This window comes from Scardinius erythrophthalmus (genome assembly GCF_964197995.2).
Source record: "Scardinius erythrophthalmus genome assembly, chromosome: 6".
NCBI lineage: Eukaryota > Metazoa > Chordata > Actinopteri > Cypriniformes > Leuciscidae > Scardinius > Scardinius erythrophthalmus.
Window position 1 is genome coordinate 48,851,250 of NC_138226.1, and position 26,524 is coordinate 48,877,773.

At 43.6% G+C, this 26,524-nt stretch overlaps 1 protein-coding gene across 1 annotated transcript; it reads left to right on the top strand.

Annotated features, from left to right (window-relative positions):
* Positions 1–1,291: 1,291 nt before the first annotated feature.
* Positions 1,292–2,743, top strand: LOC308691875 (general transcription factor II-I repeat domain-containing protein 2; the record flags this gene model as incomplete). The annotated part of the gene is made up of 1 exon (XM_081367436.1): positions 1,292–2,743. One exon carries the CDS (start codon positions 1,292–1,294, stop codon positions 2,741–2,743), a length of 1,452 nt encoding a protein of 483 aa, XP_081223562.1.
* Positions 2,744–26,524: the final 23,781 nt, after the last annotated feature.

Genomic DNA, 26,524 nt, shown 5'->3' on the forward strand with positions numbered 1-26,524 from the left:
ATTTTTGTAATTTTTGTAACTTAATTGTAATTTTGAAATATAACATTAAAGAGTATATTTGATGTGATTAATAGCTCTGTCATTTTATCAGATTTACCAATTGTTATAATTTCAATTTGTGCTGGTTAATTATGAACAATGGGTAAAATTGGGGGGCGGGGACAGGTGGGGGCGGGGCTCCATTAGGGCTCCTCCCCCAACCGCATGTGATCTCACTCCCAAGATTTTGATCAAACTTGAGAACTCTGGAATAAAATTTGCATTTTGAAGGATGTACTGTAACTCCATCCTCTACAGTTAAAGACCTGGGACAATTAGACAACAACATGTCTTTCGAAAATCATATTTCATATGTTATAAAGACAGCCTTCTTACACCTCAGAAACATTGCTAAGCTCTGGAACATGCTCTCTGTTTCTGATGCAGAAAAGTTAGTTCATGCTTTCATGACTAGATTACTGTAATGCATTACTAGCTGGTTGTCCTTCATCCTCAATAAACAAGCTACAATTAGTCTAAAATGCAGCTGATAGAGTTCTTACCAGGTCAAGAAAATATAATCATAAAACACCAATTTTATTATCTCTACACTGTTTACCTATTAAGTTCTGTATCAATTCTTAAGTATTGCTACTGACCGATAAGGCCCTAAATCACATGTGTCAAACACAAGGCCCGCGGGCCGTATCCGACCCGCCCTGTCATTTTATGTGGCCCGCGCGAGCTCAAAAGGCATATGATTGTCTTAAAATAAAGTGCTTTACAGCGTACATTGACCAAAAACTACATCCCCCATAATGCATGTCGATTTTGTGACCCGCGAAATGACGTCATCTTGCCGCTGGATAGCAGACAGTGTTTTCATATCGGCGACACGTTTAACTAGTGGTGGAGTTGAGAAAGAGCTATAAATAACCCCAAAATGTCCAAAAAGAGAAAAATTGATGCAGAGGGAAGGCAATTTAAAGAACGATGGGAAAGTGAATACATGTTTGTACTTCAAGGAGAAAAAACGGTATGTCTTCTGTGTGGCGAGGCAGTGTCGGCAATGAAGGAATACAATTTACGTCGGCATTTTGACACCAAACACGGAGCGAAGTATGCTAACTCTAGTCTCCAAGAAAAACATAAAATAGTCCAAGAATTGAAATGCAGACTACAATTGCAGCAAAATATGTTCACAAAAGCCACAGCAAAAAATGATGCAGCCGTGAAAGCTAGCTTTATTGTGGCTGAAGAAATCGCCCGCGCCTCCAAGTGTTTTTCAGAGGGAGCATTTTTAAAGAGGAGCATGTTAAAGGTATGTGAGCAGGTGTGCCCCGACCAGATACAGACTTTTAAAAATGTCAGTTTGTCAAGAAACACCATCGCAGACCGAGTTAAGGAACTGGCAGGCAGTTTGACAACACAGCTGGCCGAAGAGACACGCAGTTACCAGACTTTTTCATTAGCTGTTGATGAAAGTACAGATAACACAGATACAGCGCAACTATCCATTTTTATAAGAGGCGTGAAAGCAGACTTCACTATCAGAGAGGAGCTCTTGGATGTAGCTGCAATGCATGGGACGACGAAGGGGAAGGACATTTTTGATGCGGTGGAGAGGTCCGTAAGTAAAACTAAATTATCTTGGGAAAAGTTGGTGGGGCTAACTACAGATGGCGCACCTTCAATGTGTGGAGAAAAAGCAGGCTTGGTTGGACTAGTGAAGGAGAAAATGCAAAAAAGTAACTGCCACACACCTCTGATAACTTATCATTGTATTATCCACCAAGAAGCTCTGTGTGGAAAAGTTCTGGAACTGGATGATATAATGACCACCGTCGTGAAAACAGTGAACTTCATTCGCGCGCGTGGCCTGAATCACCGCCAGTTCCAGCTGTTTTTAAAGGAGGTAGGCTCGGAGCATGGAGATGTGCCGTACCATACAGAAGTAAGGTGGCTGAGTAGGAGCGCGGTCCTTAAACGATTTTTTGAACTGAGGGAAGAAATTGCACTTTTCATGCAAAGTAAAGGAAAACCCTTGCATGAACTGTCTGATCCAAACTGGCTGTGTGACTTTGCTATGTTGTGTGACCTATCGGAGCATCTCGCCCAACTGAATCAGAGGCTGCAGGGACGCAAACAAGTCATCACGCAGATGTCCGACATGATCACAGCTTTCCAGCGTAAACTGCACATGTGGAAGTCCCAGCTGGAACAGGATAATATTGCCCACTTTCCTGTCTGTCAGAGCATCTCCGCCTCAGTCTCTGGTGCTTTTTCATGCGCTCGGTTGGCCACTAAAGTGAACCGGTTAATTAATGAATTTGATCGGCGCTTCTCTGACTTTAAAACACAGCACCCAGGCTTTGCCATCTTTGCCAATCCTTTCGCAGTTGACATCGACAGTGCGCCCCATCTCCTTCAGATGGAGTTAATAGAACTTCAAAGTAATAGTGGCCTGAGAGCAAAGTTCCAGGATGTTGCAATCGAGGACTTTTACCACCTACTGCCCCCTGCGTTGATGCCACAGCTCCGGCTTCATGCTGCCCGCGTTCTGTCCATGTTTGGGAGCACATACCTGTGCGAACAGATGTTTTCAATAATGAATCTAAACAAGACCAAGCACAGATCACGCATCAACGATGACAACCTCCACGCTGTTTTACGGATTGCTACAGCACAAGACCTGAAGCCAGACATTGACGGACTGACCAGAGGAAAACGGTGTCAGACATCCAGCCAGAAAACAAATAGGTAAGCATTTTTATAAACCTGAATTGCAAATATATAAACAAATATTTCAACTGAATAAGTACAGTGTAATATGTGTGAAATGTAATGGTTGAGCTTGAATTTTGTTTTATGTTTGTTATTTTCAGAACATGAAATGGATGAGGATGGTGTGGAATATGGTGTAGGTAGGCTACTAGGGTGAGAAAGGATCTTTGGTGTGTTGAGGTCAAGCAGCATCACCTCATCAACTTCACTCAGAACTTGACCAATATAGTTGTGAACTGAGACAACCCTTATTGCCATTTTGAGTTAATTACACATACTATTTTGTGTATGAAGCAATGTATTCAGTGCGTTTACAGGTGTATGTGTCCATGCAGCAAAATGTTTACTGTAATCAAAACCATCTCATTAGTTGGATTGAATATGCCCTCTGCAAGGCTGTCTTTAGCCTTTTGTTTTTGTAAAATGCCACATCTGTCATACATGTTCTTAGCATCTCACACTTACTGTATGTGTTGGATCATAGTTCTGCCTCTCTCAACTGTGACAAAGTTTTGAACAAATGATGTTTTATTAACAAGGTTTGGGAGGAGCACGTTCAGATAATTAACACAGGTGGAGAGCACTCAGCAATCAATGGTGAGAGGTATATATACTCAGCAGTCTCACCTCATTCCATTGACAGTTTTTGCAGCATGTAGCCAGACAGTATCGTCCTAACAGGTCCGAATCGAGCAATTCCTGTCCGATGAATAATCTCTCGTTACCTCTGCCGCAATCCTCTGTCCAACATCGCGGGCGTCAGGCTTACAAACGGAATCATAACCACGGGCGAAACATCCGCGATCTCCTTCCGTGTATTTCTCTACACCGGTCCATACAACAATTCCCGCCATTAGAGAAATGGTTAGTAAGGCAATGCCGCCCTCTTTACGCGAGGGAAAGGGTCTTCCTCCTTCGCCAGGCCGCCACAGCTGGCCCTAAAGTAAGCCGCGCCTTGCCGCGCCGCAGATTGAGTTCCGGCCAGTCCATACTCAACGTTTGCCGGGTCAACTCAGTGAGTTCTCAGCTCGGCCTTTCTCGTGTCTGTCTTGGTTGAGTTTAACATTGCTTCAGTTGTTTGAGTCACGAGCCAGTCATGCCATCTGTATACAAATTTGATCGGGGAAATGCACGTTTTAAATTGTTTCTGTACAAATGATTTACTGTCATACAGTAGGTCGCACGTTACGTGCAGATTGATCTCAGAATCATTAAGTACCATCGTTAACACTGTCCTGCAATTTATCTGCAAAATCTCGAAAAAAAAAAAAAAAAAGCAATGTGTTTCATGCCAAGAGATTAGTAATCCTTAATTGAAACACAGTTATACAAGATGCCTACATTTATGCAAGCTTCGTCTTTTACCATAAACCGTCTCTTTTGTACTTAACTAAATAAACTTCAGATAATCAATTCTAAACGCAAACTGTTATCTTTGCTCGGTCAATTAAACTTCAATGCGCATAATCCCGCAAGGATTTCATCTCGCCTCCTTTTTCTCGCGTCTTTGATCTAAAGCACAAGAAGACGAGCGTTGGCCCGCTAAGCCCCACTCTCCTCCTCCCTTTGTTCAGCCACACACCGCAGGAGCTCAGTTTCTCCAGGTAAGTTTATCCACTGCTGCAGCAGTGATGTCTCCTCTGGTCCTGGAGGAGCTCAATTTCTCTGGTAAAATTCTCTAATATTGCAACAGGAATGTCTCCTCCGCGCTCACTAGAGCTCTGTTTCTCTGGCTAATCTTCTCCACTGCCACAGCAGTGATGTCTCCTATGCTCCCACTGGAGCTCTTTTACTCTGGCTAATCTTCTCCACTGTCACAGCAGTGATGTCTCCTATGCTCCCACTCGAGCTCTTTTACTCTGGCTAATCTTCTCCACTGCCACAGCAGTGATGTCTCCTATGCTCCCATTGGAGCTCTTTTACTCTGGCTAAATTCTCCACTGCCAAAGCAGTGATGTCTCCTATGCTCCCACTGGAGCTCTTTTACTCTGGCTAATGCCTCCACTGCCACAGCAGTGATGTCTCCTCTGCTCCCACTGGAGCTCTTTTACTCTGGCTAAATTCTCCACTGCCACAGCAGTGATGTCTCCTATGCTCCCATTGGAGCTCTTTTACTCTGGCTAAATTCTCCACTGCCAAAGCAGTGATGTCTCCTATGCTCCCACTGGAGCTCTTTTACTCTGGCTAATGCCTCCACTGCCACAGCAGTGATGTCTCCTATGCTCCCACTGGAGCTCTTTTACTCTGGTTAATGCCTCCACTGCCACAGCAGTAATGTCTCCTCTGCTCCCACTGGAGCTCTTTTACTCTGGCTAAATTCTCCACTGCCACAGCAGTGATGTCTCCTCTGCTCCCACTGGAGCTCTTTTACTCTGGCTAAATTCTCCACTGCCACAGCAGTGATGTCTCCTCTGCTCCCACTGGAGCTCTTTTACTCTGGCTAATCTTCTCCACTGCCACAGCAGTGATGTCTCCTATGCTCCCACTGGAGCTCTTTTACTCTGGCTAATGCCTCCACTGTCACAGCAGTGATGTCTCCTATGCTCCCATTGGAGCTCTTTTACTCTGGCTAATCTTCTCCACTGCCACAGCAGTGATGTCTCCTATGCTCCCATTGGAGCTCTTTTTCTCTGGCTAATTTCTCCACTGTCACAGCAGTGATGTCTCCTATGCTCCCATTGGAGCTCTTTTACTCTGGCTAATCTTCTCCACTGCCACAGCAGTGATGTCTCCTATGCTCCCATTGGAGCTCTTTTACTCTGGCTAAATTCTCCACTGCCACAGCAGTGATGTCTCCTATGCTCCCACTGGAGCTCTTTTACTCTGGCTAATCTTCTCCACTGCCACAGCAGTGATGTCTCCTATGCTCCCACTGGAGCTCTTTTACTCTGGCTAATGCCTCCACTGTCACAGCAGTGATGTCTCCTATGCTCCCATTGGAGCTCTTTTACTCTGGCTAATCTTCTCCACTGCCACAGCAGTGATGTCTCCTATGCTCCCATTGGAGCTCTTTTTCTCTGGCTAATTTCTCCACTGTCACAGCAGTGATGTCTCCTATGCTCCCATTGGAGCTCCTTTACTCTGGCTAATTTCTCCACTGTCACAGCAGTGATGTCTCCTATAATACTTGATCAAACAAAGTAAGACTGACCAAACCAAAAAAGGTCACTTCATCTACATTTTTAACCTCGCTTCGCAAATCCAACCATACCAGTCAATTCTGGCATATCTGCAATGGAGAAGTTCTCAGGCTAAATCTCCTCTGGAACCCCTGTTCTTAGATGAATCCAAAAAACCCGTGACCCGTTTTTGGTTCCAGAAACACCTCAAATATGTTCTCCAACAGTCAGGCGTTCCAGCAAAGAATTTTTCAAGTCACTCATTCCGCATCGGGGCAGCAACTTCAGCAGCCCAAAAAGGCCTCTCCCAACAGCAGATTCAAGCCCTTGGGAGATGGTCCTCCGATGCTTTTCAAAGCTACATCAGGACCAACTGGTTCCATATTAAAAAAAAAAAAAAAAAAAAAAACAGACTCTTCTTTTACTGTCTCTTCTTTACTGTCTCCTCTTTCCGTCCAGCGAGCACTGGTCTCACAGTGGACGGAGTGAGAACTTCCCAGTGGAGCACTTAACATTTTCTCTTTCATCCAATGATGCAGTGTGAGAATCTCCTGGGCAAGCACTCACTTTCCTGTTTCCTTTCCGTCCAGCGAGCATTGGTCTCACAGCGGACGGAGTGAGAACTTTCCCAGTGGAGCACTTAACATTTTCTCTTTCATCCAATGATGCAGTGTGAGAATCTCCTGGGCAAGCACTCATTTTCCTGTTTCCTTTCTGTCCAGCGAGCATTGGTCTCACAGCGGACGGAGTGAGAACTTTCCCAGTGGAGCACTTACGTTTTCTCTTTCATCCAATGATGCAGTGTGAGAAAATCTCCTGGGCAAGCACTCACTTTCCTGTTTCCTTTCCGTCCAGCGAGCATTGGTCTCACAGCGGACGGAGTGAGAACTTTCCCAGTAGAGCACTTACGTTTTCTCTTTCATCCAATGATGCAGTGTGAGAGAATCTCCTGGGCAAGCACTCACTTTCTTGTTTCCTTTCCGTCCAGTGAGCATTGGTCTCACAGCGGACGGAGTGAGAACTTTCCCAGTGGAGCACTTACGTTTTCTCTTTCATCCAATGATGCAGTGTGAGAAAATCTCCTGGGAAAGCACTCATTTTCCTGTTTCCTTTCCGTCCAGCGAGCATTGGTCTCACAGCGGACGGAGTGAGAACTTTCCCAGTGGAGCACTTACGTTTTCTCTTTCATCCAATGATGCAGTGTGAGAAAATCTCCTGGGAAAGCACTCATTTTCCTGTTTCCTTTCCGTCCAGCGAGCATTTGTCTCACAGTGGACGGAGTGAGAACTTTCCCAGTGGAGTACTAATGTTTTCTCTCTTCTTCCAGCGACGCAGTGTGAGGATCTCCGAGGCAAGCACTCACTTTCCTGTTTTCTGTGAACTACAACCGCTCCCCGTTTACAGACCAACAGGGGACGTCAGCCAGGCAGTGAGCCACCATTACGGGCCTTCCCGGTCATCATCCAGGCCCTTCTTGAGATACCAGCCCGCCAAACTCGGCACTTTGGGGGATCTTTAGTCCGGCGGCTGTCCTCTGCTTTAGCCTTTAGGGGGAGTACTCTGGGTTCGGGCTGAACTCCGAGCTCGGAGCCCTCCCTCCGGACAGCACGCCATATACGCATTAAACTTACCCATTCAAATTATATGTAAGTGTGAACTCGTGAAATGATGTTTTATTAACAAGGTTCGGGAGGAGCACGTTCAGATAATTAACACAGGTGGAGAGCACTCAGCAATCAATGGTGAGAGGTATATATACTCAGCAGTCTCACCTCATTCCATTGACAGTTTTTGCAGCATCCCTCCACCACCCCTTCTCCACGCTTCTAGTCTTAAACACTTACATACGGGGGGAGTACTCTGGGTTCGGGCTGAACTCCGAGCTCGGAGCCCTCCCTCCGGACAGCACGCCATATATGCATTAAACTTACCCATTCAAATTATATGTAAGTGTGAACTCGTGAAAGTTGATTTAATAACTTGTTTAATGATATTTGTCTTTGTTATTCACTTGAAAAGTATGATATTTGAATGATGGAGTAATGCAGGTTTCTTAACCTGATAAATTAAAGGGATTTATGTTATAATAACACAGAGAACTGTGCTTGCATTTATTTTACATGTATGTGAATGCATTTGCTGTATTTGTACACTTGAATAAATAATTATCTAACAATTTTATAATAATTATTTGTTACATTTATATAGCACTTTTCTAGGTACTCAAAGCGCTTTACATTGAAGGGGGAATCACCTCAACCACCACTAATGTGCAGCATCCACTTGGATGACAAATAAAGAGAGAGTTATTTAACTGTTAACCCTCTGGGGACCAAAAACGCGCCGGCGCGTTTTGCTCGTTTTTTTTTTTAGCAATGAAAAATAAACACAAAATGCTCTGTTCAGTTCCTGAACGATCCTGTTCAGTTTCTATTTTTTTTCAGGATACTCACAATAGAAAAAAAGTGTTTTGCTTTTTGACAAATAAAGAAACTTTAACATGATGCGATGTCTGCCTTCTGTCTGTCAGAAAACTCCCATTTGAAACGCGTTCGAAAATGATCTATAACTCCGCGAAAATTCAGTCAAACAGACCCACGGGCATAAAGCTTGAGATCGCAGCTGTTAAATGAAGTCACTTATATAAAAAACAAATATTATCAGCTTCTGTAATCTGTATAAAAAGAGAGCGACTCCAGTCGACCTCATTACGAGATGATTCACACTAATGTGACCACTCCCCGGAGAGCGCGTGCTATTCAAACGCAAATTCTGAGAACTATTTCAGAGCTGTGAAACGCCCACATCAGCTGTAAACAAAGCGCGTCGCGATGGTCGCGACTCCTCGCGAGTGAGACATTATAGCCTACCTTTATGGAGAAAAGTTTCCTCAGAACAGTGCTGATATGAGGAGCAATATATCCTGATATGAGGAGCAGATCCCGCTGAGAAGTGAGGTAGGCTGTTTTCTTTTCTCACGTGTGGAATAACGTTATGGAATAACGTTAGTGTAGGCCTATGCAAACCGCAAAAAGATGAATCGCATTTCTATAATATGACTCGCCTTTCTGTGAGATGAATGAAGGGGACATATTTGTAAAGACTATTTAGCCTAAATATGAATCGCGCGTCTGTTTGTGAAAGAATAAACTGCTTTGCTATAGCCTACTGAGATGAGTAAAAATCGACTGGAATATGTTGAAATAAAATGTATTTGTATAAGCAACATATTAACCTGCAAAAAAATACTATTTTTGTCAAAAATAAATTCATAGACTAAGATGTTAGATGTTCCAATATTGGCTATATTCAAACTAATGAATACATATGATAAAATGTTGGCCTATAATCTTTTTTTTTTTTTTTTTTTAAAGAAATTGTACACTTGAAATATTGTTGAAATTGTAATTATTGTTGTAATTGTAACATTTTTAATAAAATAGCAAAACATATTTACAAGAGAGGTGTAAGCGAAATCTTAAATGGTCAATATAAGTCTTCTAAATACATCTTTTGTCTTTGCATTGTGGCTCAGTCAGTGTCACACCTGAATGAATGGCTAATTATGCAGAGTGGGTGTGGGACACTGTAATCTAAGGTGTAAACTACTCCTCCCCCTCGCATATTGGCTTTCCAAGCAAAACCTGTTTTACACCATTTAAATCAATGTATTTTTTTTTGTGAACGATAAAGCAAGACTATTTTCACATAATTTTGAAGCTAGAACTCAAAGGAACAACATCAATTACTCAAAAGTCTTGTGGACACATATTTAATATGTGTTTTGTGTTCTTAAATCAGCAACTTTCATTTTATTTTTTTCCAATAACCACGCATAAACATTATTCTCTTAAAAATACAAACATCTACATACACGTTGCTCGCATATTATGGTAGCCCTGTTTGTGCTATATAGAGTGAATTTACACCTTAGCCATTAACATGTTTACAAATAACTGAAAAAAGCACAAATATCAAGGCATGTCAGAACATCTCAAGGACCCCAAAAACAGCTTGGTCCCCAGAGGGTTAAGAAGTAGTTACATTTACAGTTTATAGTTACAACTGGCCCTTTGAGGCCAACCATAATGCTGATGTGGCCCGGGGTGAAAATGAGTTTGACACCCCTGCCCTAAATGGTTCAGCCCCTGTGTATTTAACTAATCATCTATCGCCTTACAATCCACAACACTCTTTAAGATCACAAAACTCTGGGCTTCTGATAGTACCTAGAATATCTAAATCCACTATAGGAGGAAGAGCATTTTAACATTTATCCTAAACTCTGGAATAGCCTTCCTGATAATGTTCGGGACTCAGACTCACTCTCCCAGTTTAACCCTCTGGGGTCTGAGCTGTTTTCTGGGCCCTGGAGGTGTTCTGACATGCTCTGACATTTGTGCTTATTTCTGTTACTTGTGACATTTTCATGGCTAAAGTCTAATTACACTGTATTCAGCACAAACTCTGCTACAATAATATATCAGCAGCATGTATGTAAAAGTTTGTTGTTTTGAGATAATGACATTTATGCGTGGTTTGTGAAAATACTAAAAAAGATTCTCACTGAAATAAGGTCATGAAACCCATACTGATTATTTCTTCACAAGACTTTTAAAAAAAGTGAACATACTGATATCAAGAGAAAGGCCTGCACGATTTTGGGAATACATTTTAGATTTTTCTGGTTAAAATTGCTTTTTAAAATTCACAGAATACACACACACACACACACACACACACACACACACACACACACACACACATAAATGTTTCCAACAATATATACTATAATGAACACCAGGTTTGTTGTGCCTTGTAGGCATAGGCTATGTGCAGTGCTGCATAAAATAATAATAACAATAACCTATAGCAGCCTATAAATCTTCCAAAATATTTCAGTAACAACTAAGCTAGAGAAAATATATTTGATTATCATGTTACTTCAAATGTTTCCATTCGTTATGATGATATGAAATGAGATAATAGTAAAAACATGAAGCTGTTTGGTGCTTTTAAAACGCGATCGCGATCCAAAATATAAAACATTATGGTTACCATATACATATCTACATTTGAGCAGATATCCACAAACAGTTACAGTAAACACGGGTCTAAATATATATTCACCATATATCTAGCAACAGTTCAACTGCAATGTGAAATTTATGCAACAATAACAAACTAATATGTAAGAATTTCTTACCTTACATCTTTCTTGTCTTCAAATCGCGTTCTTCTTCTTCTGAGGTAATTCCACTGTAAACTCACGGTGCGTCTTTCAATGTCGCCGAAAAGCAGAGACTTGTGAAGTGTTTTGGTGTTTTGTTTTTGAGGTAATGAGCACGTTCGCGTTCCATGTGGAGATTTGCATGTCAATCTCTGGGCGTGTTCAAATTAAAAATAATTAGGAAGCGTTTGAGAAGCTTGACATCTTCTTGGTTTTGTACAAATTACTTAAACAGAGAACATTTGTTTTCAGTTTAAATCCGATCATTTAAAAGTACACACTTAAATGTTTATAAAGGTATATGGAGCCAACACCTGTGAAGACTTCAGATGACCCAACACCTGCGAAGACTTCAGATGACCCAAAACCTGCGAAGACTTCAGATGACCCAACACCTGTGAAGACTTCAGATGACCCAACACATGTGAAGAGACATCGCCAACTCCTGTGAAGACTTCAGATGACCCAACACCTGCGAAGACTTCAGATGACCCAACACCTGCGAAGACTTCAGATGACCCAACACCTGTGAAGACTTCAGATGACCCAACACCTGCGAAGACTTCAGATGACCCAACACCTGCGAAGACTTCAGATGACCCAACACCTGCGAAGACTTCAGATGACCCAACACCTGTGAAGACTTCAGATGACCCAACACCTGTGAAGACTTCAGATGACCCAACACCTGTGAAGACTTCAGATGACCCAACTCCTGTGAATACTTCAGATGACCCAACACCTGCGAAGACTTCAGATGACCCAACACCTGTGAAGACTTCAGATGACCCAACACCTGTGAAGACTTCAGATGACCCAACACCTGTGAAGACTTCAGATGACCCAACACCTGTGAAGACTTCAGATGACCCAACTCCTGTGAAGACTAAAGATGACCCAACACCTGTGAAGACTTCAGATGACCCAACTCCTGTGAAGACTTCAGATGACCCAACACCTGTGAAGACTTCAGATGACCCAACACCTGTGAAGAGACATCGCCAACTCCTGCGAAGACTTCAGATGACGCAACACCTGTGAAGACTTCAGATGACCCAACACCTGCGAAGACTTCAGATGACCCAACACCTGTGAAGACTTCAGATGACCCAACTTCTGTGAAGACTTCAGATGACCCAACACCTGTGAAGACTTCAGATGACCCAACTCTTGTGAAGACTTCAGATGACCCAACACCTGTGAAGACTTCAGATGACCCAACACCTGCGACGACTTCAGATGACCCAAGACATATGAAGAAACGTCGCCAACTCCTGTGAAGACTTCAGATGACCCAACACCTGTGAAGACTTCAGATGACCCAAAACCTGTGAAGACTTCAGATGACCCAACACCTGTGAAGACTTCAGATGACCCAACTCCTGTGAAGACTTCAGATGACCCAACACCTGTGAAGACTTCAGATGACCCAACACCTGTGAAGACTTCAGATGACCCAACACCTGTGAAGAGACATCGCCAACACCTGCGAAGACTTCAGATGACGCAACACCTGTGAAGACTTCAGATGACCCAACACCTGTGAAGACTTCAGATGACCCAACACCTGCGAAGACTTCAGATGACCCAAGACATGTGAAGAAATGTCGCCAACTCCTGTGAAGACTTCAGATGACCCAACACCTGTGAAGACTTCAGATGACCCAACACCTGCGAAGACTTTAGATGACCCAACACCTGTGAAGACTTCAGATGACCCAACACCTGTGAAGACTTCAGATGACCCAACACCTGCAAAGACTTTAGATGACCCAACACCTGTGAAGACTTCAGATGACCCAACACCTGTGAAGACTTCAGATGACCCAACACCTGTGAAGACTTCAGATGACCCAACTCCTGTGAAGAGACATCGCCAAATCCTGCGAACACATAGGCCAAACCCCATAAAAGGAAAATCATGAGATGGGTAAATTGGATACGTGTTTATACATTCTCAAGTGGTTATATATAGAATATATAGGAATAAAGCGTTTTCTTTGTCCTTTTCAACACAAATTAAGTAAGAGCCAAACTCTCTGCAAATTCCTTCTGGTCGTAACAGTCTTATCAGTCTTGATGTGTCCTGTAACCAGACACCTGGCTCTGCTTGTGTGTTCGCTTCTTTTGGGATGTTAGTGGCAGTTTTCAGCAGATGGGTCACACATAGAAATCTAATACGGTTTGTTAGATTGTTCCTTAAATATAATGAATAATTTGTGTGAGTCTGATTGGTCCAGATGCTACAACACCCATATGGAAAAGGTTTCCTAAAAAAAACTGTGATTCTTATATGTTCCAACAGAATATTGTAAGAGACATATATGCTGCAAAAAACACATATATAAATTGCATAATATTAATGTATGTTTTGTTATAGTGGTGCAAGGATGAACCCAATTGCAGACGGTTTGCAGGAAACAAGGTTTATTCTTTACAAAAAACAGGGAAAACAAAACCCACGAGGGGGCAAAACAAGACAGGATTGACTAACAAGACTAGACTAAGACTGACAGAAAACTGAACAATAAACTAACAGCTAAGACAGGATCAGACACTTCACAAGACTACTCAACAGGTTACTCACAAATGAATCATCAAATAAAGATTGGCATCGAACTTACCATCTCTGGGGAAGTTACCGTCTCCTGTACAAGCCTGGCGGCTATGGTCTCCTCATTCCTTCTGGCACACATTGAAAAATATTCAAACAAAGAAATTGAGGATCCTTCATCCTCTCCCGGAGGAAAAATCTCGCTACGCGGGATCCACATACCGACCGGATCGTACCCGTACTGCTGGATCTATTAGTGGTCGAGTCCTTCTGTCACGACACACACAATGGAGAGACAACAGATCCAAGTGCAGTTAGATATATTTATTTGGGGTAATCCGTAAAGCGTAAAATATAAATATCATGTGAGCAATCCAACAAGAATAACAAAACACAGGAACAGGCAAGAAACCAACCAGGAAGTGTGAGGACATCTAACAAGGACTCGACAACTAACACAGAAACAGCCAGGGTATATATACACACAGATCTAATAAGGTAATGGGAAACAGCTGAGTCCAATGAACGGATGAGTGACAGACAGAATGCTGGGAATTGAAGTCAAATGTGAAAGACACCGTGAGAACGAGGACCTCTAGTGACAACCCAGGGAAACACAACCAGACACTGTGACATGTTTAATCATATACAGGTCCTTCTCAAAAAAATTGCATATTGTGATAAAGTTCATTATTTTCCATAATGTAAAAAATTTAACTTTTATATATTTTAGATTCATTGCACACCAACTGAAATATTTCAGGTCTTTTAATGAAGTTCCTAAACGTAAGTTAGGGAGGAGTGAGCCCATCTAATCTTTCAATCAACAGCCTGAGTTTTAAGCAGCCGCTTACCTTCTCTAGTATCAGCTGTTCCAGTATCCCTCCACCTCCCCAAACTACACCTTCATCTTAGGTTCCTTGCCCTTCAATTATTATATCCTACATTTAGCCACTGGGGGTGGGGGGGGGGTATATCAGAGATCGAGTTTAAGCTGCTTCATCGAGCCCCTCTTCAGTGGACAGCAAGCCAAATAAGTTTAACCTAATATCTTAAAGATTTTATGGGCAAACAAACTCGTTAATTGTTTTAATACTGATGATTTTGGCATACAGCTCATGAAAACCCAAAATTCCTATCTCAAAAAATTAGCATATCATGAAAAGGTTCTCTAAACGAGCTATTAACCTAATCATCTGAATCAACTAATTAACTCTAAACACCTGCAAAAGATTCCTGAGGCTTTTAAAAACTCCCAGCCTGGTTCATTACTCAAAACCGCAATCATGGGTAAGACTGCCGACCAGAAGGCCATCATTGACACTCTCAAGCAAGAGGGTAAAGGCCATTGCACACTGAGTCCGAAATTTTCGTATGCGTTTTTTCGTGTTCGTCAGCCTTAAAATTCGTCACGCACAGAAACCTTGCACACTGAGTCCGATGCGTATTTATTAAACCTTTGAGGGAAATAACGCAAAAAATACAAAAAGATTCGTCAAGCAGTGAGGATGTATTTGTTGCACTCTTTCTTCTTAAAAAGAAAAAAAGAAAGAGGAAATATTGGGTCCATCTAATCCTGAGATTGCGCCGAGAGGAAGGAGAGTTTCACCTCCTTATCAAGGAGTTGCGAAATTATCCCGAGCGATTCAAAATTTACCTCAGAATGTCAGTGGAACAGTTTGATACTTTGCTAGCGATACTGGAGCCACATATTAAAAAGAAGACCACCAATTTCCGTGAAACAGTCGATCCTAAACAGAGACTGGCAGTATGTCTATGGACGAACACACACACACACACACACGCGGCCGGCAGAAGCGCTGGGCAGACAGAACAGCTGTATACAGGTTATATTTTATTCAGTGTCTCTGTAATCCGCATTTTGTTTTCCATACAGTGCTTGTGCTGCGAGACGAAGTGTATCGGCTTGTCAGACGTCATTCTGGATTTTTTCGTTCGCGTACGGTGGCTCTGAACTTTCAAAAAGCCTCTGAAAACACTGTCTGTGGATGCGAAAAACGCAGAAAATCGAAACCAATCCAAATTTTTTTTTACGGACGAAAGTTTCGTAGGTCAGTGTGCAAGCATGATTGACATAACGTGAGGTCGATTTTTTTTTTAACGTGCGAAAAATTCGGATGCGAATTTCGGACTCAGTGTGCAATGGCCTTAAGACACAGAAAGAAATTTCTGAACGAATAGGCTGTTCCCAGAGTGCTGTATCAAGGCACCTCAGTGGGAAGTCTGTGGGAAGGAAAAAGTGTGGCAAAAAACACTGCACAACGAGAAGAGGTGACCGGACCCTGAGGAAGATTGTGGAGAAGGACCGATTCCATGGGACCTGCGGAAGCAGTGGACTGAGTCTGGAGTAGAAACATCCAGAGCCACCGTGCACAGGCGTGTGCAGGAAATGGGCTACAGGTGCCGCATTCCCCAGGTCAAGCCACTTTTGAACCAGAAACAGCGGCAGAAGCGCCTGACCTGGGCTACAGAGAAGCAGCACTGGACTGTTGCTCAAATTTTGCATGTCATTCGGAAATCAAGGTGCCAGAGTCTGGAGGAAGACTGGGGAGAAGGAAATGCCAAAATGCCTGAAGTCCAGTGTCAAGTACCCACAGTCAGTGATGGTCTGGGGTGCCATATCAGCTGCTGGTGTTGGTCCACTGTGTTTTATCAAGGGCAGGGTCAATGCAGCTAGCTATCAGGAGATTTTGGAGCACTTCATGCTTCCATCTGCTGAAAAGCTTTATGGAGATGAAGATTTCATTTTTCAGCACGACCTGGCACCTGCTCACAGTGCCAAAACCACTGGGAAATTGTTTACTGACCATGGTATTACTGTGCTCAATTGGCCTGCCAACTCTCCTAACCTGAACCCCATAGAGAATCTGTGGGATATTGTGAAGAGAAAGTTGAGAGACGCAAGACCCAACACTCTGGATGAGCTTAAGGCCGCTATCGAAGCATCCTGGGCCTCCATAACACCTCAGCAGTGCCACAGGCTGATTGCCTCCATGCCACACCGCATTGAAGCAGTCATTTCTGCAAAAGGATTCACGACCAAGTATTGAGTGCATAACTGAACATAATTATTTGAAAGTTGACTTTTTTTGTATTAAAAACACTTTTCTTTTATTGGTCGGATGAAATATGCTAATTTTTTGAGATAAGAATTTTGGGTTTTCATGAGCTGTATGCCAAAATCATCATCATATTAAAACAATAAAAGACCTGAAATATTTCAGTTGGTGTGCAATGAATTTAAAATATATGAAAGTTACATTTTTATCATTACATTATGGAAAATAATGAACTTTATTACAATATGCTAATTTTTTTAGAAGGACCTGTATGTCCTACATACAACTAAAGGCATGTAGTTTTTGATGAAGTAAAAACATAGGAAAATAATGCAAATTAAAATGAATGTCCAGCATATTATCCCCTGGTTTCACAGACAGGGCTTAAGACTAGTCCTAGACTAAAATGTTAGTCTGAGCTGTTTCCACTGAAATAAACTTGCACTGACTGATCTTAAAAATATATTAGTGCCTTTTTAGTTTTAAGATGCACATCGGTAATGTTTTTTATCTAAGCATGTTTATAAAAATTACTTAAATGTCCTAATTGATCTATGGTCTAATCCTGGCTTAGTCTTAGCCCTGTCTGTGAAACCGGTCCTAAGACATGTATAAAACACAGTGCAGTTTAGCAGTATAAGGCTGTACTTTACTCATGCTCTTGTCTTGTCCTAAGTTGAGCCCCTATAATCAAACATGGTCATATACTGTATAATCAACCTTAGATGAAACACAACATTTAAACTACCCTCACAAGCACACATTTTAATTAGAAAATGATTTATTAGTGTATTCTACAAGATACAGTTGCATATTTCATATATCAATAGTTTTCATTTTAAATCCTGCATCACCAGATTTTATTTTCATTTGTCACAATTTCCCTAAACTTTAGTACTAATTACTAAGTTTAGTATACAACAGTTCCATTCTTAAAGGGGTGGTTTACTGCTTTTTTTCTTTGCATTATTGTGTTGATGGGGTGCAATATAACATGTCTTCATGTTTTTTTTGTTTTTTTTTAAAGCCTTTTTTTTCATAAATTTCACCTTTATTGTAAGCTGCTTTCTCCTCTGTCATTTGAACGACCGGTTGACTTCCTGATTCTATGAAACCACTCCCTCAGAAACAGGCAATGGGCTCAGATTGGTTAGTTGGGCCGATGTGTTGTTGTCCGGTAACTTCACGCCCATTACCTTTACGGGCGAAAGTTGCATGTGCTCCGGTCAAATGTAAATAATGGTGTCAATACTGCCGTATCAGTTTGAGCCAGAATCAGACCCAGAAAGCGGCAATGAAGAGAGTCAAGCAGAACCTCCGCAAACACGGCTCTTACAAAACGTTTCTGAATGGTACATTTTTAATTAATATTATTATTCTATCCTATTCTATTCTATTCTATTCTACTATTATTATATAAGAATTTCGATACGCTGTTACTTGAAAATGCTACTGCTGCTTGTTAGCTTTTGAGATACGGTTTTCTCCAGATTAAACATTTAATATAACTGAATAAATGACTGAGTAATACCATTTTTTAAAGTTATTGTTTCACAAAACTTAGTTTACTGAGTGTATCGTTTTCTTTAGGTGTACATGTGGCAACTGTGTTAAAATGCCAACAGAACGTGAAAACATCTGTTGCAAAGAAATACAAAAGGTATTGTAAAAAATATATATGCCTATATATTTTATAGCTTTGTGTTGTTCATTTGTCATAAGCTGTAATAGAATTATGTAAAAAGAAGAAGGGAAGGTCAATGCACAGGAATTACTTATTGTCTAACTAATCTTTGTAGGTTGTGCATCGAATGATGCAGGTTCCGGACCCACCTACATGCATGGTTCTGCATCCAGGGTTCGAACCAAATTGCTTAAATGCATTCACTTTACAAAATATACATAATATTTATAGAGCTGACTATGGAGCAGTGAGACGCAGAACTGAAGAAGAGTAAGTTTTTATTTATTGTTCAAAAAGTTTGATGAGTGAAATAACTTTTGTAAAATCAGTTACATAGCAAACAGATAAAACGAATAAAAGAAATGTAAGATATTCACAAATAATTATCTTTCTGTTTCAATGTATTTTTAAGAAATCAATATTTTCAAACTACATTTTCCTGTAAAATGAAATGTTTCATACACACAACATTGTGATTTCCTGCCATAGGCGTTTTCGTTATCTGGACTACCGTAGCTTTGTCAGCTGGTGCTGGGGCTACCTAGGACGAGATATGAGGGTTGTCATCCCGTCATGTGTTGTTGACTGGATCCGCCAGCAGTTTCCAGATCCAACTGGCCAGTATTTTACCTGCACACCATCCCTATGAAAGGGAAAACAACGTTCTTTGGGGCGAAACGCAGAATAAGGCTGTGAAATGCCTCAAGTGACGATGTTTGGAAGTGGTGACTGAGTTTTTCTACGTCCTTCAGTACTCTCTTGTTGTATAGTACCTTTCCCAACTTGTGGAGTTCCACTGATCCTGTAGCGGCACAGACATGAATCTATAAAAATGAACTGTAAATCTGTAGTTATACTTTTTATATAGTCATACCTGATTGGAACCATGTCTTTTGATCCCTGGAAACTCTGTCCGGGTGTTCACACTTAGGGAACAGGGGGTTTTCGTGAACATGCACATTTGGAATGTGGTTCAGCAGGGAGGTCCACTTAGCCAGCTTTTCTGGGCCAGACACAGAGGAAGTCGCACTCCAGTATATGTGATGTTTTATGCTGCGCAACCATGTCTTCAGCACCTTGCAGTCCTTGTTCTGTGACAGTTTGTCTAGTTTCTTTGACAGCCCTATACCAACACATACGTCTGTTGTAAAATCATTACTTTTACATAATCAAATATCAAGCGAAATTTACATTTACAAGCTTGTAATCATGTTTATCATTAATTAAATACAAAAAAGAATATTTACCTTTCTGAAAGTGCCACACGTCATAGAACTGAGTGATACTGCATTCCTTTAGATACTTTTGAATCTGTGGATGTCTATCGGTTATTAGGTAGTCAACAGCTAAACCATTAGACTCCAGGCAACGCTTTAATCCCTCCTTTTGCATGTGGTAACTGCCTCCCACCTCGTTGCTCTATTACTGTCACGGTTGGTAGATCCGCTGTCTCATTCTAGTCTGTGTGTTTACGTGTGTGTGTGTGAGTGTGTGGGTGTGTCTCAGTTCATTCATTGTTTCATGTGGGCGTTGTCACTGATCTCCCTATCATCCTGATCACAGCCTATTTAATGCCCTGTCTTTCGTCCCATGTTTGTCAGATCGTTGTTGATGAATCCCCGTCTGCGTGCCTGCTCCTGTTTGTTTTCCTCGTGTTTCGCCTGCACTGTGCTGGATTGGATTCCTCACTGCTGATCTCACCACGGATTCTTCATTGTCGATCTCACCACGGATTCTTCATTGTCGATGTCACCACGGATTCTTCACGGTCGATCTCACTACGGATTCTTCACTCACCCACTCACTGAGGATCGCCTGTCTCAGCCCCTGTGTCACGCTCTCCTGTTTGCTGTGTTCCTGGCGATCTCCTGTTGGCTGTGCACTGACGATCTCATCAAGAAGAATACTGTATCTGTCATTTACCCTGAGTGTTTATTACAAAATAAACTTATTGTGCACTCGCACTTGTTTCCTATCAGTTTGTCGTTACAGAACGATCTGACCCCCATGGAAGCAGCGAGCGCGGAGTCCTTCAAGGATTTTGTGGACCACAGTATCGCCAGGATGGATCAGCAACAGGAGAGTATCTCTAACACTGGACGCGCGGTTCAAGCGCTCGTGACACAGGTGTCCGGGCTCACTCAGCAAATCCAACTGCTGAGCCCTCCCACTGTGCCGCCCACACCGCCTGTTCCCCCCGTCGTGCCAGACGTCAGAGATCGTCCAGAACCACGACTACCTGTTCCTGAGAGCTATGCTGGTGAGCCAAACTTTTGCAGAGCGTTTCTCACAAAGTGTTCTATGCATTTTGCTCTACAGCCGAAGACGTTTGAGACTGAGAATTCCAAGGTGGCCTTCGTCCTTACGTTGCTGAAGGGGAGAGCAGCGTTGTGGGGAACAGCGGTGTGGGAGAACCAGGACCAATGCTGCGCCTCGTTCCACGCACTCTCCACAGAGATGAAGAGGGTCTTCGACCGTGCGGTGGCCGGCCGGGAGGCGGCCAGAAGACTAGCCGACCTGAAACAGGGAAGCTCTTCGGTGGCGGATTACTCGATTGAGTTTCGGACCCTGGCGGCGGAGTGCAAGTGGAACGAGGAGGCACAGTGGGATATGTTCCTGCATGGGCTGTCCGACCGTGTTCAACGCGAGATCTACCTGCTGGACCTGCCTCCTCGGCTCAACGGGCTCATCGACCTGGCTCTGCGGGTGGATGCCCGCATCAACCAGCTGGAACAACACCTCCCTCCCCGCCGCATCCATGGCGGAGTCGAGCCGAGGGGCAGCCTGGAGGAGAGCACGGTCGGACCCACCAACGATCCCGAGCCCATGCAGGTAGGGAGAGCCCGGCTTTCCCGGCAGGAGAGAGAAAGGCGGAGATCCCAGGGACTCTGCCTTTACTGCGGCGGCCATGGACACTTCTTACACTCTTGCCCGGTAAAAGAGCAAGCCCGATAGTAAAGTTGAGGCTACTATCGGGTGGGATCTCCGCCGGGAAGTCCTCACCATCCACTCTCCTGCCGGTAAGGCTGAGATGGGCCAACAGCACGCACACTTGCCAGGCACTTTTGGACTCCGGGGCCGAGGGGAACTTCATGGACATTCAGTTAGCTCACAAGTTACACCTTCCCATCTTGTCTCTTCCCCATCAGATTTCGGTCAGTGCTCTAAATGGTCAACAGCTCCCCAACATCTCTCTCTCCACTGGTCCCATAACCCTCATCACCTCTGGCAACCACGTTGAGACTATTCCCTTCCTCCTTATGGACTCTCCTGTCGCCCCGGTGGTGTTGGGTCACCCTTGGCTCGTCAGACACAATCCTCGTGTGGATTGGGGCTCCAACACTATTTCTATGTGGAGCGTGTCCTGTCATGAGTCCTGTCTTGTTTCTGCCTGTCCGTCTGTGTCTGTTTCTGTGTTACAGGAGAAGGCGGCGGATGTATCAAACGTGCCTGCGGAGTATCTGGACCTGAAGGAAGTGTTCAGTAAGTCTCGGGCTGCTTCTCTCCCTCCGCATCGTCCCTATGACTGTGCAATAGATCTAGTGTCAGGTAAGTCTCCGTCTAAGGGCAAACTTTACTCTCTTTCGGTTCCTGAGAGGGAGGCCATGGAGAAATATATTTCTGATTCTTTAGCAGCCGGATTCATCCGACCTTCCTCTTCTCCCGCGGGGGCGGGATTCTTTTTTGTGGGTAAGAAGGATGGTTCTCTGCGACCTTGTATTGATTACCGGGAGCTGAATAACATCACGGTAAAGAATACTTATCCTTTGCCGTTGATGTCTTCAGCTTTCGAGAGGTTGCAGGGAGCATCCATTTTCACAAAATTGGATTTACGTAATGCCTATCATTTGGTTCGCATCAGGAAGGGGGATGAATGGAAAACCGCTTTCAATACCCCCAGGGGACACTTTGAATATTTGGTTATGCCTTTTGGGCTTTCCAACTCCCCAGCGGTTTTCCAGGCACTCGTCAATGACGTGTTGAGAGACATGGTTGATCAGTTCATATATGTCTACCTGGATGACATATTGATTTTTTCTTCGTCTCTCCAGGAACACGTTCAGCACGTCAGACGAGTGCTTCAGAGGCTGCTAGAGAATGGGCTTTTTGTCAAGGCGGAGAAATGCGAATTTCATGCACAGTCTGTCTCTTTTTTAGGATACATCGTCTCTTCTGAGGGAATGCGCATGGATCCTGACAAGGTTAAGGCTGTGATGGATTGGCCAAGTCCAGATTCCCGTAAGGCCCTACAGCGGTTTCTGGGGTTCGCCAATTTCTATCGCCGTTTCATTCGCAATTTCAGCCAGCTAGCCGCGCCTCTGACTGCCTTGACCTCCCCCAGAACGACGTTCAGGTGGTCGGACACAGCTGAGGCTGTGTTCTCCAACCTCAAGAGTCGCTTCGTTTCGGCTCCCATCCTCGTCGCCCCTGATTCCACACGTCAGTTCGTGGTGGAGGTCGACGCGTCAGAGGTGGGGGTAGGAGCAGTTCTATCCCAGCGCGCGTCCTCAGATGACAAGATGCATCCTTGCGCGTTTTTCTCCCATCGTTTATCACCTGCCGAACGTAACTATGACATTGGTAACAGAGAGTTGTTGGCCGTCAAGTTAGCGTTGGAGGAGTGGCGTCATTGGTTAGAGGGGTCGGGGGTACCTTTTATCGTTTGGACCGATCACAAGAACCTTGAATATATTAGATCTGCCAAAAGACTCAACTCCAGACAGGCTCGGTGGGCACTTTTTTTCGGACGTTTTGACTTTACTCTCTCGTACCGCCCGGGTTCCAAGAACATCAAACCCGATTCATTATCTCGTATTTTTGATCCATCCGAACGCCCGGTTACTCCCGAGTGTATTTTACCCGAGAAAGTAGTTATCTCCACACTCGTATGGGAGGTCGAGTCGAAGGTCAAGACGGCCTTAGAAGGGGTAACGCCTCCGCCCGGTTGCCCACCGAATCGGTTGTTTGTGCCGGAGGGGTCACGGTCCGACGTTATTCGATGGGGTCATTGCTCCAACGTGGCTTGTCATCCAGGAGTAAGTCGTACTAGCTACTTAATAAAGCAACGATTCTGGTGGCCATTAATGGCTCGCGACATTCACGATTTTGTTTTGGCTTGTTCAGTTTGTGCTACTGCTAAGACGTCTAACCGACCTCCTGATGGGTTACTTCGACCGCTGTCTGTCCCTTCTAGACCCTGGTCCCACATAGCGCTAGATTTTGTCACCGCCCTCCCGCCCTCTAATGGCATGACGGTTGTTTTAACCGTAGTGGACCGGTTCTCGAAGGCGGCACATTTCATTCCCTTGCCCAAACTACCATCAGCCAAGGAGACAGCGGTCACGGTCATTGATCACGTCTTTCGGTTACATGGCCTCCCGATGGACGTGGTTTCTGACAGAGGTTCCCAGTTTGTGTCCAAATTCTGGCGAGAGTTTTGTAGATTATTAGGGGCCACAGTCAGTCTGTCTTCGGGTTATCATCCCCAGAGCAATGGTCAATCTGAGCGAGCCAACCAAGACCTGGAGAGAATGTTGCGATGTTTGGTCTATAAGAATCCTTCGTCCTGGAGCCAACAACTCTCTATGGTTGAGTACGCACATAACTCGTTGCCAGTGTCATCCACGGGCCTTTCTCCGTTTAAGTGTAGCTTAGGATACCAGCCACCTATCTTTCCGAGTCTGGAACCCGAAGTCGCGGTCCCCTCCGCTCACGCCTTCGTCCAGAGGTGTCACCGCACATGGACTAGAGCCCGTGAGACTCTGCTCCATGTGGGGGCGCGCACCAAGGCTAAAGTCGATCGCCACCGGTGTAAGCCACCCGTATACGTCGCTGGTCAAAAAGTGTGGCTTTCTACTAAGAACATTCCTCTCCGCTCCGTGTCTTATAAGCTTGCCCCCAAATTCATTGGCCCGTTCACTGTCACCAAGATTATTAGTCCGGTGACAGTCCGCCTCAAACTTCCTCCAGCGTACAGGAGAATTCATCCCGCCTTTCATGTATCCAAAATAAAACCCGTGTTTCGTTCTCATCTTAATCTGCCTGCCCCGGTTCCTCCCCCGCCGCGACTCGTAGATGGGGAACCTACTTATTCGGTACATCGTATCCTGGACTCGAGACGGAGGGGACGCGGGTTTCAGTACTTGGTGGACTGGGAGGGTTACGGTCCGGAGGAGAGGAGTTGGGTACCTGCTCGAGACATCCTGGATCACTCCCTCATCGATGATTTCAATCGACAGGTAGGGTTGTCTGGGAACGCCAGGAGGCGTTCCTAGGGGAGAGGGTACTGTCACGGTTGGTAGATCCGCTGTCTCATTCTAGTCTGTGTGTGTGTGTGAGTGTGTGTGTGTGTCTCAGTTCATTCATTGTTTCATGTGGGCGTTGTCACTGATCTCCCTATCATCCTGATCTGCAACAGCTGATTGTAATTATCACAGCCTATTTAATGCCCTGTCTTTCGTCCCATGTTTGTCAGATCGTTGTTGATGAATCCTGCGTGCCTGCTCCTGTTTGTTTTCCTCGTGTTTCGCCTGCACTGTGCTGGATTGGATTCCTCACTGCTGATCTCACCACGGATTCTTCATTGTCGATCTCACCACGGATTCTTCATTGTCGATGTCACCACGGATTCTTCACGGTCGATCTCACTACGGATTCTTCACTCACCCACTCACTGAGGATCGCCTGTCTCAGCCCTTGTGTCACGCTCTCCTGTTTGCTGTGTTCCTGGCGATCTCCTGTTGGCTGTGCACTGACGATCTCATCAAGAAGAATACTGTATCTGTCATTTACCCTGAGTGTTTATTACAAAATAAACTTATTGTGCACTCGCACTTGTTTCCTATCAGTTTGTCGTTACAATTTTGAGGAATGGCATATTTAAAATATGTAAATGTTAACAGTAACAGATAGCAGAAATGATTATAGATATATAGTACTTACTAACCTGAATTAGTTGAAGATCCAGAATTTTGTTGGTTTCCACATGCATCAAAGTGTAGCTACCGAATTTGGCCGAGTGTCCTATGGCACACATTATCCAAAGTAGACCATAAATGATACCACTAACACATTTTTTTTTTTGACAACTACAATGCTTTCTAAATAAACTTACTACATATTACTATTGTTGTAAGCATACCTGGTGTGTCCGCACGCATATCTCCAGCTAATGAAACCTTTCCCTGCTGTTCAGGGCCGTTTGAAGGAATTTGGGGGCCCCAAGCAAAATGGACATGGAGGCTGTGTTATAAAGTGTTACCGAAAAGATATGTTAGCATTTCCATATTTTGATATTAGAAAGGAAGGGATGCAGCTGCTTTCACAACTACCAATGCTTAAAAAAATCCTAAGCTAATGTTTGATGCACGGAATTTATTGTGTGGTTTTCCGAACCCCCATTTGGTAAATAGATTATCGCGGTGGAATGGTTAGTATAGCTTGCTATGCCACTTTCATCAAAACCTATTACAAAGCTATAGCAATGTCATGTCATTAAATACGATAAACAGTGATTCTGGAACAGACCTGCATCTTCCTTATCCCGTTAAAAAACATATTACAGTATGTAACCATATTCCATCTGTTCGAAAAAAAAATTGCACTAACTGTTCGTTACAAGCAGCATTTGCCGTCAGGCAGGTAGCTAACATAAACATATAATATGTAGTTGATCTCTGTTCCACTTATGTATGATGGTAGGTTCAATGAAATTCCTGGCATGTTTCCTGAAAGTGCTATATGTTGTCATCTGGAGGTTCATGGCCTAAAAAAATCGATGAAAGAACAAATACAGAAACATGCATTTGCATACTAACTGAATTAACAGTTTATTTACTATAAATGAACTTGTACTATGGTTTTACATACCTTCTGCAGTTGAACAAAGGAGCCGCCGGTAAAATATGTTGCAGCAGACAGTAACAGGTTACCAACTGGTGTACTTCCTACTATAGGCTGGCTCTGCCACTGTCTGTTGTACTGACACTTCTCACACAGCTGAGTGAATGCCACAAAAGTTCCCATTTGCCTGCTTTGGTCTGTACATTTTGTCTTACAAATTGGACAGGACCCAAATAACTCTCTTAGGCAACT